Raw genomic sequence first — 16,498 nt, forward strand, 5'->3', positions numbered from 1 at the left:
TGGCTGCTTTGTCCTTTATGGTGTTAGTTTCTCGAATATTGTTGAGCTGCACTGATCTAGGGAAGTAGAGACTATGGACTGATCTAGGCAAGTGGAGAGTATTCTAACACGCGCCAAACCTAGGCAAGTGAATGACTTTAGGAAGTCAGAAGACAAGCTACTCTCTGCAGAATACCCAGCCTCCAAACTCCTCTTGTAGGCATACTATTTATGGGGCGGCATGGTGGCACAGTGGATAGCACAATTGCTTCACAGTTCCAGGTCCCCAGGTTCAATTCCGGCTTGGGTCACTGTCTGTGCGGAGTCTGCACATCCTCCCCGTGTGTGCGTGGGTTTCCTCCGGGTGCTCTGGTTTCCTCCCACAGTCCAAAGGTGTGCAGGTTAGGTGGATTGGCCACGATAAATTGTCCTTAGTGTCCAAAATTGCCCTTAGTATTGGGTGGGGTTACTGGGTTATGGGGATAGGATGGAGGTGTTGACCTTGGGTAGGGTGCTCTTTCCAAGAGCCGGTGCAGACTCGATGGGCCGAATGGCTGTAAATTCTATGATAATCTATGATTTTTGGCCAATGGGGACCACCGGGGTCGCTGGTGGGGAATTAACTGATGGTAATCTTATAGAATGCCATGGGGAGGTGGCTAAATTGTTGGAGATGGCTATTATCTGGCACTTGTGTGGCACAAATGTTAGAAGCCACTTGTCAGCTAAGCCTGAATAATGCCGAACTTGTTCTTCAGGCAGGCATGGTTATGGAGTTGCAATTGGTGCTGAACACTGCAGTCAGCAGCACCCATCCCTGCTTCAAACCTCAGAATGGAGGGAATTGCACTGATGAAGCAGCTGAAGGTGGTTGGGCTGAAGACACTCGGAGGAACTCTAATGCTAAGCTGTTCCAGTACAGCTACAACACTGGCATCTACCTGGCAATGAGGAAACTTTCCCAGGTATGCATGTCCTGTACACAAGAAACAGGACAAATTCAACTCAGCCAATTACCACCCCATCAGTCTACGTCAGTCATCAGTAAAGTGATGAAAAGGGTCTTCAGCAGTGCCTTCCAGCAGCACTTGCTTAGCAATAACCTGATCACTGACGTTCCATTTGAGTACCGCCAGTGTCACTCCGCTCCTTACCTGCTGGTTCAAATGTGGCAAAAGATCAGAGTTCCAGGGATGAGCTGAGAGTGACTGCCCTTGAGATTGAGGCAATATTTGACCAATGGCATCAAGGAACCCCAGCAAAAGTGGAGTCAATGGGAATCAGAGGGGATACCCTCCACAGGTTGCAGTCAACCCCCTCCCAAAGTAAGATGGTTGTGGTGGTTGGAGGTCAACCATCTCAGTCCCAGGACATCACTGCAGGAGTTCTTCAAGGTAGTGCCCTCGGCCCAATCATCTTCAGCTGCTCCATCGATGATCTCCCTTCCATCATAAGGTCAGAATTGTACGAAGTCTTACAACACCAGGTTAAAGTCCAACAGGTTTGTTTCGATGTCACTAGCTTTCGGAGCGCTGCTCCTTCCTCAGGTGAACTCACCCCAGTCCAACGCCGGCATCTCCACATCAGGTCAGAATTGGAAATGCTTGCTGATGACTGCACAATTTTTAGCACCATCTGCAACTCCACAGATACTGAAGCAATCCATGCCAAATGCAGCAAGACTGGGACAATATCCAGGCTTGGGCTGACAAGTGGCAAGTCACATTTGCGCCACACAAGTACCAGGCAATGACCATCTCCAATGAGAGAGTCTAACCATTGCCCCTTGATATTCAGTGGCATTACCATCGCTGAAGCACCCACTATCAACATTCTGGGGCTTACCAGTGACCAGAAATGAACTGGCCTAGCGATATAAATACTGTGGCTACAAAAGGAGGTCAAAGGGGTAGGACTCCTGTGGCAAGTAACTCACCCCTGAGTCCCGAAAACCTGACCACCACCTACAAGACACAAGTCAGGAGGATGATGGAATACTCTCCCCTTTCTGGATGAGTGCAGTTCCAACACACTCAAGAAGCCCAACACCATCCAGGCCAAAGAAACACATTTGATTGGTACCCGTTCCACAAACATACACTCCCTCCATCATCGATGAACAGTAGCAGCAGTGTGTACCAGCAAGATACACTGCAGGAGCTCACCAAGGCTGCTTAGATAGCATCTTCCAAACCCAAGAATGCCAGCACCTAAAAAGACAAGAGTGGCAGTTACGTAGAAACACCACCACCTGTACGTTTTCCTCCAAGTCATTCACCATCCTGACTTGGAAACATATCGTCATTCCTTCACTGTCACTGGGTCAAAATCCTGGAATTCCCTCACTAGGAGCACTGTTGTTGCACCTATACCTCAGGAACTGTTCAAAGAGAGCTCACCACCACCTTCTCAAGGGCAACTGTGGATGGGCAATAAATGCTGACGCAGTTCATGACACTCACATCCAGTAAATTAATTTCTGAAAATGTCCTGAGGTTGAGATAACTGGCCTTCAGCAACCACAACCATCTCCCTTCAGCTAGAACCCTAGACAATGGAGAGTTTTCCTCGATTCCCATTGAATTCAATTTTATTGGGGCTCCTTGATGCCACCATACTCAGCTGAATGCAGTCTTAATGTCAAGGACAGAATCTTAAACCACACCTTTAGAATTCATCTCTTTTGTCCACATTTGGACCAATGTTGTATTGTGGAGTTGAGTGGTTCTGACAGAATCCAAACTGAGCATCGGTGAGCATGTTATTGACAAATGTTACCTAAAAGCACTGATAATGTCACCGTCCCAAACTCTGCTTAGTAGACTAATGGGGCAATAATTGGCAGGTTGAATTTTCTTCGCTTTTTGTGGACAATACATACTTGGACAAATTGAAATTTGTGCAGATGCCAGTATTGTAGCTGGACTGGAGCAGCTTGGCTCATTCTAAGAATAATAATAATCTTTATTAGTGTCACAAATAGGTTTACATTAACACTGCAATGAAGATACTGTGAAAATTCCCTAGTCACCACACTTCGGCGCCTGCTCGGGTACACGGGGGGAGAATTCAGAATGTCCAATTCACCGAGCAAGCATTTCTTTCAGGACTTGTGGGAGGAAACCGGAGTACCTGGAGGAAACCCGCTCAGACACGGGAGAACGTGCAGACTCCTCACAGACAGTGACCCAAGCCGGGAATCGAACCCAGGTCCCTGGCTCTGTGAAGCAGCAGTGCTAACCACTGTGCTACTGGAGCAAGTCTAAACTGTATACATTGTTGGGGCTCATAGCTATATCTAGCAGGCTCAGCCATTTCTTCACAAATTGGATTGGCATCTGCGGTTGCAGGGCTAGCAAGCGGCAGTTGACATGGATCATCCACTTGGCATATTGCTTGCACTCATGTTGGGTTCCGTCATCATAGAGGATGAGGATATATATTCATGGAGCCTCCTCCTCCCATTAGGTTACTTGTCCATTACCATTCATGTCTGGATGTGGCAGAATAGAGCATACATCCGATTTGTTGATTGCAGAATTGCCTACCTCTGTCAGTAACATGTGGCTTTCGCTGTTTCATGGAGTCCTGTGCTGTAGCTTCACCATTTTAGAATTAATAGTTTTGCAGTCACTATTACTAACATCTTTTTAAATTCTTGATATTTAATTAACCAAATTTAAATTCCCAGCTGCCACTGTGGGTTTTGAACTCTTAGAGAACATTCATTCAGACCTCTATACTATGAGCCCAGCAACATAACCACTATGTTATTGCGCCCTTCTTGTAATGATCAGTGGGAGAACATTCAACTTCAGGCCCACCTTTCAAATGATTTACGTGCTAGATATCAACAGCTCCAAAACCCGGTGAAAAAAGTTTCTCTGCTTGTAAACCTCTGATGGACACTGGGATGAAATTCTAAATCTTAAAAAGTTAGTTGACAGTTTGCCATACACCGAATCAGCTCCCAGCATTCACTTTAGAACATAGAACATAACAGTGCAGAAGGAGGCCATTCGGCCCATCGAGTCTGCACCGACCCACTTAAGCCCTCACTTCCACACTATCCCCGTAACCCAATAACCCCTCCCAATCTTTTTGGTCACTCAGGGCAATTTAGCAAAGGCCAATCCACCAAACCTGCACGTCTTTGGACTGTGGGAGGAAACCAGAGCACCCAGAGGAAACCCACGCAGACACGGGAGGACGTGCAGACTCTGCACAGTGACCCAGCAGGGAATCGAACCTGGGACCCTGGCGCTGTGAAGCCACAGTGCTATCCACTTGTGCTACCATGCTGCCCTTTAATGAAAGCAGCCACCCCTCACCACAATAAAACATTCTTAAACCCATTCCTTTCTGGATACACAATGGTGTCAGTTCCTCAAATAATTGGGACATATACAATATGGAGTGCAGCCATTGTATAAGAAGCACAACTAACTATAGCTGCCTTCCTGTAGAATAAAGGTACCTTTGATGCAGTGTGACTGATGCTTACATACCTGTGTAGGTGCTTCTACTCTGTACACATTGTTAAAAATTCCAAAACTCTCACCAAAAATCATTTATCCCTTCCCAGGTGTGTTTATAATTAATCAACATTTACTGTATTGAGTAATGAGGGGCTACATTTGCACAGAATTCAACCTATTCAATATGCTTTGACAACCAAATTCACTTACTTGTAACTGTGAATATTCCAGAGTCCTTGCCAGTGATACGGTTTCATCGAAAGCCATTCCAGAGTTTTCATTGCACAATAGATTCCAAAACCATTACATAGAAAGACATCCATTATCCACTGAAAACAAAAGTAATATTTTACGAAATAAAAGCAAAATACTGCAGATGGTGGAAATCTGAAAAATAAACAGAAAATGCTGGATAAACTCAGCAAATCTGGCATCTGTGGAGAGAGAAACCGAGTTAATGTTCCCAGTCCATATCGCGACTTCAGAGCTCCAACTCCACAGCTGCTGCCAGATTTAATGGGCTGACCGAGTATTTTCTGTTTTTATTTACAATTTTACAACCCCTTCTACAAGAGTGCAAGTTTGCAAAATGTGCAGACATTCTCACCTGATTCAGCGGTTTGTAGGTTTAAGCCCTATTCTAGACACTTGAGCATATCATTCAGCTAACACTCTACTGCAGTATCAAGGGAGTTCTGTTGAGGGTGCCTTTGTTCAGATGAGACTTTAAACTGAGCCCCATCTACCCACTCAGATGACACAGAATATTTCACAGCACTGTATTAAAGAACAGGGGACCTGAATGAGTAGGAGTTGGAAAGATGGCACAGTGAATAGCACTGTTGCTCTCCAGCGCCAGGGTCCCAGGTTTGATTCCAGGCTTGGGTTACTGTCTGCGTGGAGTCTGCACATTCTCCCAGTGTCTGTGTGGGTTTCCGCCTGGTGCTCCGGTTTCCTCATTATTATTATTTTTTTGTTTTTTGTTTTTATAAATTTAGAGTAGCCAATTATTTATATTTTCCAATTAAGGGGCAATTTAGCGTGGCCAATTCCCCTAAGCAGCACATCTTTGGGTTGTGGTGGTGAAACCCACGCAAACATGGGGAGAATGTGCAAACTCCACACGGACAGTGACCCAGGGCCGGGATTCGAATCCGGGTCCTCAGCACCGCAGTCCCAGTGCTATTCACTGCGCCACATGCCGCCGCCCCCTCATTATTATTATTATGAGCAGGAAAGACGGCACGGTAGCACAGTGGTTAGCACTGTTGCTTCACAGCGCCAAGGTCCCAGGTACGATTTTGAGCTTGGGTCACTGTCTGTGTGGAGTCTGCACGTTCTCCCAGTGTCTGCGTGGTTTTCCTCCGGGCCGCCGACTTCCTCCCACAAGTCCTGAAAGACGGGCTATTAGATAATTTGGACATTTTGAATTCTCCCTCAGTGTACCCGAACAAACCGGTATGTGGCAACTAGGGGCTTTTCGCAGTAACTTCATTGCAGTGTTAATGCAAGTCTACTTGTGACAGTAAAGATTATTATTATTGTTAAAGTAGCAGTGTGAAGGCTTTGCAGTGGAGAGATGATCTTAGGAATGCTGAGACTAGTGGCAGGATATTGGTTAACATTTTCAGCTCACCCATGCCTGCCACAGGATGATTTACCATCTACCGTCGATTTGAGCCTGGGACACCAGAGCATAGCCCTAGGTTTGTATGGTGACTTACACCACTGGACCACAGAAGGAACCCAGGATATTGACCAACATTCATCCCTGGATCAACTAGCGCAGATTATCTAGTCATAGTCAGTATTTCATTGCTGTACGTGGGAAATTATGTGCAAATTGGCTGCCACATTTCTGACATGACAAGGGCTACACTGCAAAACCACTTAATTTGCTGTGCAGCTCTTTTGCATATTGTCAATAAAGACAAGTTTGTCTTTATTATTATCACAAGTAGGCTTACAGTAACACTGCAGTGAAGTTACTGTGAAATCCCCTACTCGCCACACTCCAGCGCCTGTTCGGGTACGGTAGCACAGTGGTTAGCACTGTTGCTTCACAGCGTCATGGTCCCAGGTTCGATTCCCGGTTTAGGTCACAGTCTGTGCGGAGTCTGCACGCTCTCCCTGTGTCTGCATGCATTTCCTCTGGGTGCTCTGGTTTCCTCCCATAAGACGTGCTTGTTAGGTGAATTGGACATTCTGAATTCTCCCTCGGTGTACCCGATAGGGGATTTGCACAGTAACTTCATTGTAGTGTTAATATAAGCCTACTTGTGACAATAATAAAAGTTATTATTATTACGGAGGGAGAGTTCAGAATGTCCAATTCACCTAACAAGCACATCTTTCGGGACTTGTGGGAGGAAACCGGAGCACCCGGAGGAAACCCAAGCAGACACGGGTGCTGTCAGGCATGTTGAGATTGTCCAGTGTTTCCTGTTTTTGTTCCTTTATAAAACATGTTTTTGTAATGAATTAAACCATTATTTAACAGAGAGCACTATTATAATATTGCTTAGTACATGCAGTTTACGTCAAGTTATACAATTAGCACAGGTCAAGGTGGTATTTGTACATATACATACATGGTCCCACCAGCATTCACTGAAATTAGGTAATTGATGCTCCAGACTGTATTCCAGGAACTCAAACATCACACTGATTATCATACACATCCACCAGTCACGAATCATTAGCGTCTAGACAGGAGGAAAAATGATACAATTAGTTGGTCTTTATTGTTAAAAAATACTAATTAGTGAACAATATCTGTAAGGGATCATTTCTCCATGACAATCACAAGGGTACTGGATGTTTATTTTCAGGCCCTGAAGAATGAGATTGCAAGATGAGATATTGGCTGATTGGACAATCAGCAAGGTGGTTATGGGTTAAGGATACCAAATCTTTTTGGGTAGTGAGAGCAATTGCCATACAGGGTACGTCATTCATTTTCTGGGAATCTCTCCAAAAGAAAGGAAATATTGGCCCAGCAAAGATTGCAACATAGATGAACCACATCTACAAGGGCTAGATTATATAGATTATAGAGGCTGGTATAAGGGTAAAGAGTGATTTGATTGAGGACTTTAGGATATTGAAAGGAAATTATCAAGCAGAGAGAAAATAAATTCTTCTTTTTCACTAGAGCAGAGTTTAGGACAGGATGAATATCATTATATTCAGCGTCAGGTCATTTCAGAGGGAGGTGAGGAAACAAATCATGCAAAGGCTGCTAGACGTATGGAACTGTTCCATACACTGCAACCTAATGCCAGGTCAATTATTAATTTTAAATTTAGGATGAATAGATTCTTAACCAAATGTATTGAGGATATGGTGGATTTGTGGAGTTTGGTCAAAAATTAGCAGGGCCATGGGAAAAAGCAGGGGAGTGAGATTAATTGGGTAGTACATATAAATAACTGGTACAGATATGTGGAGCGAATGGTCTCCTCCTATGCTCAATCATTTTCAATTCTAGGATGTGTATAGCATACAGGGTTACCTGTTTAAGACTGCGGAGCAAGAATGGTAGTTCATGAAATATTGGAGGTCCACCATAAAGGTGGGATAAAACGAGAAAATACTTGTATCCTATCCATGGGTTTATGGTGCACGTGAGTTGTACAAGGATAGAGCCCAGTTAGCATTTTTCTGCACTTTTTCATAGGTTTGTAATTAGTTGAGCACATGCATTAGTTAGCATTCAAAAAGATTAAAACGAAGAGAAAATTTGCTATTCTATCACCGTAATGCTTAACCTACCCTTCTGACAGCATTCTTACCAGGCAGAAAAACAGAGATATTCTTAATGACAAGCAAAATAGTCATGAAGGAAAATTGATCCAGCCCTCGTCTTACCTTAAGGTACCAGCCCAGGAAATGGGCTGGGACAAATCCATCCAATTTATCCTAAAACACAACAAAAACATTTTACATTTTAAAGAAAAGCTTTTAATTAAAGACTTCAGTTTGCAATTTTTTTTTTTTTAAACGTACAAAGTACTTGCCCTTCACCAATTATCTGACAAAATTATTATTTTACCCTTTGCTTGTAATAGTCTCAATGTGCCTTTTTTTAAAAGCTACTTTACCTCACTGATCGATCTCTAGGGGAGAAAAAAATGAATATATTACATAAAACTCACAGGTGACTATCAAGCTTTATTGTTTATGATTACAGAAGAAACAAAATATTAAGACTGAACTGCAAACATTTAAAGCAAAAGAATTGTGGCAACAAGGTACAAATAGAGTAGTAATATAAAATTAGAAACTTTTACTGCCTACAAGTATTTAAATAGGAAAATAACTAAAGCTAGTGTTGGTCCTCTGGAGTGATAGTCTGGAGAAGTGATAATGGAAAACAAAGAAATGGCTGAGGCATTGAACTGGTATTTTGTATCGATCTTCACGATAGAGGACTTGGAAAACTTTCCAAAGTTACTTGAAAATCAGGAGATGATAGGTAGGGATGAACTTAATACAATCACTATCGCCAGGGAAAGGTTACTCGTAAAACCATTCGATCCAAAGGCTGACAAGTCCCCAGCACCAGATGACCTGCAATCTAGGATCTTAAAAATGACGGCACAGATAGCATTGGTTATAATCTTCCAAAATTCTTTAGATTCGGGAAAGGTTCCAGCAGATTGGAAAATAACTAATGTAAACACCTTTATTCAAGTAAGTAGGGTGGTAGAAATCAAGAAACCATAGGCTAGTTAGCCTAATATTTGTCATAGGGAAAGTACTAAAATCCATTAAGGAGGTTATAGCAGGATACTTATATAATGATTAAATCAGGCAGAGCCAACATGGCATTGTGAAAGGGAAATTGTGTTTAACCAACCTGTTGGAATCTTTTGAGAAAGTAACATTCAAGGTGGGTAAATCAAAACTGATAGATGTGATGCACTTGTATTTCCAAAAGGCATTTGATAAGGTACCACATCAAAGGTCACTACATGTCGGGGGTAACATATTAGCAAGGATAAAGGACTGGTTTGCGAATAGGAACAGACAGTAGGAATAAATTGATCTTTTTCTGATTGGTAAACTGTAACTAGTGAAGTTACTTGTTATTACATACTTAGAATATACAGTGCAGGAGGCCTTTCGGCCCATTGAGTCTGCACCGACCCACTTAAGCCCTCACTTCCACCCTATTCCCGTAACCCAATAACCCCTCCTAATCTTATTGGTCACTAAGGGCAATTTATCATGGCCAATCCACCTAACCTGCACGTCTTTAGATTGTGGGAGGAAACCGGAGCACCCGGAGGAAACCCACGCAGACACGGAGAGAACGTGCAGACTCCGCACAGGCAGTGACCCAGCGGGGAATCGAACCTGGGATCCTGGCGCTGTGAAGCCACAGTGCTATCCACTTGTGCTACTGTACTGCCCAGTTATTACATGAATAATAATCGCTTATTGTAACAAGTAGGCTTCAATGAAGTTACTGTGAAAAGTCCCTAGTCGCCACATTCCGGCGCCTGTTCGGGGAGGCTGATACAGGAATTGAACCCGCACTACTCCTTGTTCTGCATTACAAGCCAGCTGTTTAACCCACTGTGCTAAACCAGCCCCTGGTTTATGGAAGATATGGGTTCAACGATAAAGAAAATTAGGAGAAAAGTTAAAAGGAAAAATAACTTAGGAGAGGTTACTGACAGGTGTTAAGATTCAAAACGGAGGTATGAAAGCCAATATAAAAATACTTTACCCGAATGCTCGTAGTATTCGGAATAAGGTAAATGAGTTGATGGCGCAAATCATCGTGAATGACTATGATTTAGTGGCCATTACTGAAACACGGTTAAAGGATGGTCACGATTGAGAGTTAAATATCCACGGGTATCAAACTATTTGGAAGGACAGAGTGGATGGTAAGAGAGGTGGTGTAGCTCTGTTATTTAAGGATGACATCCGGGCAGTAGTGAGGGATGACATCGGTGCTATGGAGGATAAGGTTGAATCCATTTGGGTGGAAATCAGGAATAGTAAGGCGAAAAAGTCTGAGGAGTAGTCTACAGGTCACCAAATAGTAACATTATGGTGGGGTGAGCAATAAACAAAGAAATAACTGATACATGTAGAAATGGTACAGCAGTTATCATGGGGCATTTTAATCTACATGTCGATTAGTTTAACTAGGTCGGTAAGGCAGCCTTGAAGAGGAGTTTATAGAATGTATCCGTGATAGTTTCTTAGAACAGCATGCAATGGAACCTACGAGGGAACAAGCAATCCTAGATCTGGTCCTGTGTAATGAGACAGGATTGATTAATGATCTCATAGGTAGGGATCCTCTTGGAAGGAGCGATCACAATATGGTGGAATTTAAAATACAGATGGAGGGTGAGAAGGTAAAATCAAACACTAGTGTTTTGTGCTTAAGCAAAGGATATTACAATGGGGTGAGAGAAAAGCTGGCTCAGGTAGACTGGGAGCAAAGTCTTTATGGTGAAACTGTTGAGGAACAGTGGAGAACTCTCCAAGCGATTTTTCTCTTTTTTTAAATAATATTTTATTAAGGTATTTGAAATTTTTTATAACAGTAACATAAACAATGACATCAACATGGTAAAATAAATATTCCCCCCCCCCCAGCCCAATCTTCACGCACCTCAACCATACAACAACAATCCTCCCCGTCCCCCCCACCCCCCCCCACCCTTTCAAATACTGCATCTGCTGACATTTTAATTTTCCCCGAGAAAGTCGACGAACGGCTGCCACCTCCGGGAGAAGCCTAACATTGACCCTCTTAAGGCAAACTTTATTTTCTTGAGACTGAGAAACCCAGCCATGTCATTAACCCAGGTCTTTACACTCGGGGGCTTCGAGTCCCTCCACATTAACAAGATCCGTCCCCGGGAGGTAAAGGCCAAGACGTCAGCCTCTTTCGCCCCCTGAACTCCCGGATCTTCCGACACTCCAAAGATCACTACGTCCGGACTCGGCACCACCCGTGTTTTTAGTACCGTGGACATTGCCTCAGCAAAATCCTGCCGAAACCTTCTAAGCTTCAGGCATGCCCAAAACATGTGGACATGATTTGCTGGGCTTCCCGCGCACACCTATCCTCAAACCCGAAGAACTTACTCATCCTAGCCGCTGTCATGTGTGCCCGGTGGACTACCTCAAATTGTATCAGGCTAAGGCTGGCGCATGATGAGGAGGTATCAACCATGGTTAGGGCATCTGCCTATAGCCCGTCTCTATCTCTCCTCCTAGCTCGTCCTCCCACTTGCCCTTAAGCTCCTCCACCGGAGTTTCCTCCGCCTCCGAAAGCTCCTGGTAGATATCCGATACCTTCCCCTCTCCCACCCAGGTACTGGAAACTACTCTATCCTGTAGCCCCCGTGGCAGCAGCAGCAGAAAGGCCAGCACCTGTTTTCTCAGGAAGTCTCGCACCTGCAAATACCTAAAACCATTCCCTTCTGGCAATTTAAATGTATCCTCCAAAGCTTCCAAGCTGGGAAAGCTCCCGTCTATAAATAGATCCCTCATCCTTCCAATTGCTGCCCTCTGCCAACTCCGGAACCCGCCATCTAGCCTACCCGGTACAAAACTGTGGTTATTATAAATCGGGGACAAATCGATGCTTCCTCCACTCTCTTAAATCTCCTCCATTGCCCCCAGATCCTCAGGGCCGCCACTACCAGCAGACTTGTGGAGTATCGGGCCGACGAGAACGGCAGAGGTGCCGTTATCAATGCTCCCAGACTGGTGTCTTTACATGACGCTGCCTCCATCTGCTCCCATGCCGACCCCTCCCCCAGTACCCACTTCCTAATCATGGCTATATTAGCCGCCCAGTAGTAATTGCACAAGTTCGGCAGCGCCAACCCACCCTCCCCCCGATTGCGCTCCAGCAACACTTTCTTCACTCGCGGGGTTTTACTCGCCCACACAAAGCCCAAAATAATCTTATTCTCCCGCTTGAAAAAGGCCTTAGGGATGAAGATGGGGAGGCACTGAAAGACAAACAGAAATCTGGGGAAGACCGTCATTTTCATGGTCTGTACCCTCCCCGCCAGTGACAGCGAGAGCATCTCCCAGCTCTTAAAGTCCCTTTCCATTTGTTCTACCAAATGGGATAGGTTTAACTTGTGTAGTACCTCCCATTTCCGGGCCACCTGGATTCCCAGATATCGAAAGCTCTTCCCTACCATTCTAAGCGGCAGCTCTCCCAGTCTCTTCTCCTGTCCTCTTGCCTGGATCGCAAACATCTCGCTTTTCCCAATGTTCAAATTATACCCCGAAAAATTACCAAATTCCCCCAAGATGCGCATTACTTGCCCTCCAACGGGTCCGCAATGTACAAGAGGTCATCTGCGTAGAGCGAGACCTGGTGCTCCACCCCCTTCCAGTTCCTAGAGGCTCTTAACGCCATGGCCAATGGCTCTATGGCCAGAGCAAACCGTAACGGGGAGAGGGGGCACCCTTGCCTCGTCCCTCGGTGTAGTTTTAAATACCCCAACCTCAGCCGGTTCGTACGCACAGTCGCTACTGGTGCCTGATAGAGCAACCGCACCCAGTCAATAAAGCCCTCAGAAATCCAAACCTTCCCAGCACCTCCCACAGGTAATTCCACGCCACCCGATCAAAAGCCTTCTCCTCATCCATCGCTACCACCACTTCCGCCTCCTCACCTTCTGAGGGCATCATAATAACATTTAGACGCCTTCGAACATTGGCCTCGAGTTGCCTGCCCTTAACAAATCCCGTTTGGTCTTCCCCTATCACCCCCGGAACACAGCCCTCTATTCTTGTGGCCAGTATCTTAGCCAGCAGTTTGGCATCCACATTCAGTAGAGAAATCGGCCTGTATGACCCGCATTGCTCCAGATCCTTCTCCTGTTTCAGGATCAATGAAATCGAGGCCTGCGACATTATTGGGGGGAGCACTCCCTTCTCTCTTGCTTTGTTAAATGTCCTCGCCAGCAGTGGGCTCAATATGTCTGAAAACATCTTATAGAATTCCACCAGGTAGCCTCGGGGCCTTGCCCGACTGCATGTCCTCCAGCCCCTTGATTATTTCCTCAATCTCAGTTGGGGCTCCCAGCCCCTCCACCAGATCCAACTCTGATCCAGAAATTGCCTCATCCCCTCCACCCCAGCCGAGAGTTCAGACTCATATAATTTACTGTAAAAGTCCTTAAACACCTCGTTCACCCCCGCTGGGTCCAGGACAGTATTCCCGTCTCTACTCTTTATTTTACTTATCTTCCTGGCCGCCTCTCTTTTCCTGAGCTGGTGCGCCAACATTCTGCTTGCCCTTTTTCCCGTACTCATAGATCGCCCCCCCCCCCCCCCCCCCCCTTGCCTTCCTCAACTGTTCCACTGCTTTCCCGGTGGTCAACAGCCTAAACTCCACGTGTAACCTGTGCCGCTCCCTCCGGGGCCTCTGGGTATCTCCTGTCCACCTGGAGTATCTCCTCTACTAATCTATCCCTCTCAGCCCGTTCCACCTTTTCTCTGTGGGCCCGTATCAAGATTAATTGCCCTCGGACTACTGCCTTCAAAGCTTCCCAGACCGTCGCTGCAAAGACCTCCCCCGTATCATTTGTTTCCAGGTAGTTCTGGATGGACTTGTTCCAAGCGATTTTTCAGTGCTCAGCAAATGTTTATATCAACAAAAAAGGACGGATGGTAGAAAGAGGGAAAATCGACCGTGGATATCCAAGGAAATAAGGGAGAGTATTAAATTGAAGGAAAAGCATATAAAGTGGCAAAGATTAGTGGGAGACTAGAGGATTGGGAAATCTTTAGGGGCAACAGAAAGCTACTAAAAAAGCTATAAAGAAGAGTAAGATAGAATATGAGAGTAAACTTGCTCAGAATATAAAAACAGAGAGTAAAAGTTTCTACAAATATATAAAACAAAAAAGAGTGGCTCAGGTAAATATTGGTCCTTTAGAGGATGAGAAGGGAGATTTAATAATGGGCGATGAGGAAATGGCTGAGGAATTGAACAGGTTTTTTGGGTCGGTTTCACACTGGAAGACACAAATAACATGCCAGTGACTGATTGAAATGAGGCTATTGACAGGTGAGGACCGTGAGACAATTGTTATCACTAAGGAGGCATTGATGGGCAAGCTAATGGGGCTAAAGGTAGACAAGTCTCCTGGCCCTGATGGAATGCATCCCAGGGTACTAAAAGAGATGGCTGGGGAATTGCAAATGCACTCGTGATTAGACTCTGGGGAGGTCCCAGCAAATTGGAAATTAGCAAACGTGACATCACTGTTTAAAAAAGGAGCTAGGCAGAAATCGGGTAATTATAGGCCAGTTAGCTTAACTTCGGCAGTAGGGAAGATGCTGGAATCTATCATCAAGGAAGAAATAGCGAGGCATCTGGATGCAAATTGCCCCATTGGACAGACGCAGCATGGGTTCATAAAGGGCAGGTCGTGCCTAACTAATTTAGTAGAATTCTTTGAGGACATTACCAGTGCGGTAGACAACGGCAAGCCAATGGATGTGGTATATCTGGATTTCCAGAAAGCTCTTGACAAGGTGCCACACAAAAGGTTGCTACATAAGATAATAATGCATGGCGTTAAGGGTAGTAGCATGGTAGAGGATTGGTTAATTAATAGAAAGCAAAGAGTGGGGATTAATGAGTGTTTCTCTGGTTGGCATTCAGTAGCTAGTGGTGTCCCTCAGGGATCAGTGTTGGGCCCACAATTGTTCACAATTTACATAGATGATTTGGAGTTGGAGACCAAGTGCAATGTGTCCAACTTTGCAGGTGACACTAAGATGAGTGGTAAAGCGAAAAGTGCAGAGGATACTGGAAGTTTGCAGAGGGATTTGGATAGGCTAAGTGAATGGGCTAGGGCCTAGCAGATGGAATACATTGTTGACAAATGTGAGGTTATCCATTTTGGTAAGAATAACAGCAAAAGGGATTATTATTTAAATGATAAAATATTGAAACATGCTGCTGTGCAGAGGGATCTGGGTGTCCTCGTTCATGAGCTGCGAAAAGTTGGTTTATCGGTGCAACAGGTGATTAAGAAGGCAAATGGAGTTTTGTCCTTCATTGCTAGAGGGATGGAGTTTAAGACGAGGGAGGTTATGCTGCAACTGTATACAGTGTTAGTGAGGCCACACCTGGAGTATTGTGCTCAGTTTTGGTCTCCTTACCTGAGAAAGGACGTACTGGCGTGGAGGGTGTGCAGAGGAGATTCACGCGGTTAATCCCAGAGTTGAGGGGGTTGGATTACGAAGAAAGATTGAGTAAACGTTTGAGTAGTACTCGTTGGAATTTAGAAGGACGCGGGGGGATCTTATTGAAACATATAGAATTAGGATAGGATCGATGCAAGCAGGTTGTTTCCACTGGCGGGTGAAAACAGAACTAGGGGGCATAGCCTCAAAATAACAGGAAGTAGATTTAGGACTGAGTTTAGGAGGAACTTCTTCACCCAAATGGTTGTGAATCTATGGAATTGCCTGCCCAGTGAAGTAGTTGAGGCTCCTTCATTAAATGTTTTCAAGATAAAGTTAGATCATTTTTTGGCGAATAAAGGGTTATGGTGTTCGGGCGTGAAAGTGGAACTGAGTCCACAAAAGATCAGCCATGATTTCATTGAATGGTGGAGCAGGCTCGAGGGGCCAGATGGCCTACTCCTGCTCCTAGTTCTTATTTAAGTGCCACTGGGTCCTCAACCATTGGAGAACATTTTTGGTTGTTATAATTTCCGATGACACCAAGATAGGTAGGAAAGTAAAGTTGTCTGTTGAGGGCTATAGACAGGTTAAGCAAGTGGGCAAAAGTTTGACAAATGGAGTACAATGTGGATAAATGCAAACTTCTTCACTTTGACAAGAAACAAACAGCATACTATCTAAATGAAGGAAGATTGCAGAACACAGGTGGAGGGATCTAGGTGCCCTGGTACATGAATCAAAGTTAGTATATGGTGGTCAGAAAGCAATGGAATGCTGGCATTTATTGCAAGGGGAATCATAGAATCCCTACAGTGCAGAAGGAGGTTATTCAGCCCATC

At 44.8% G+C, this 16,498-nt stretch overlaps 1 protein-coding gene across 2 annotated transcripts in view; it reads right to left on the bottom strand.

Moving 5' to 3' along the window:
• Positions 1–16,498, bottom strand: part of ptdss2 (phosphatidylserine synthase 2) — a 171,034-nt gene that overhangs the window by 33,222 nt on the left and 121,314 nt on the right. For both annotated transcript variants that reach the window (XM_072518899.1, XM_072518898.1), the window contains exons 6-8: positions 8,328–8,378; positions 7,049–7,162; positions 4,668–4,786 (exon numbers count right to left, since the gene is read on the bottom strand). In XM_072518899.1, coding sequence (XP_072375000.1) covers positions 4,668–4,786; positions 7,049–7,162; positions 8,328–8,378 — 284 coding nt within the window. The remainder of the gene's footprint in view (positions 1–4,667; positions 4,787–7,048; positions 7,163–8,327; positions 8,379–16,498) is intronic.

The sequence above is a fragment of the Scyliorhinus torazame genome, chromosome 10 (assembly GCF_047496885.1).
Source record: "Scyliorhinus torazame isolate Kashiwa2021f chromosome 10, sScyTor2.1, whole genome shotgun sequence".
NCBI classification, from domain to species: Eukaryota; Metazoa; Chordata; class Chondrichthyes; order Carcharhiniformes; family Scyliorhinidae; genus Scyliorhinus; species Scyliorhinus torazame.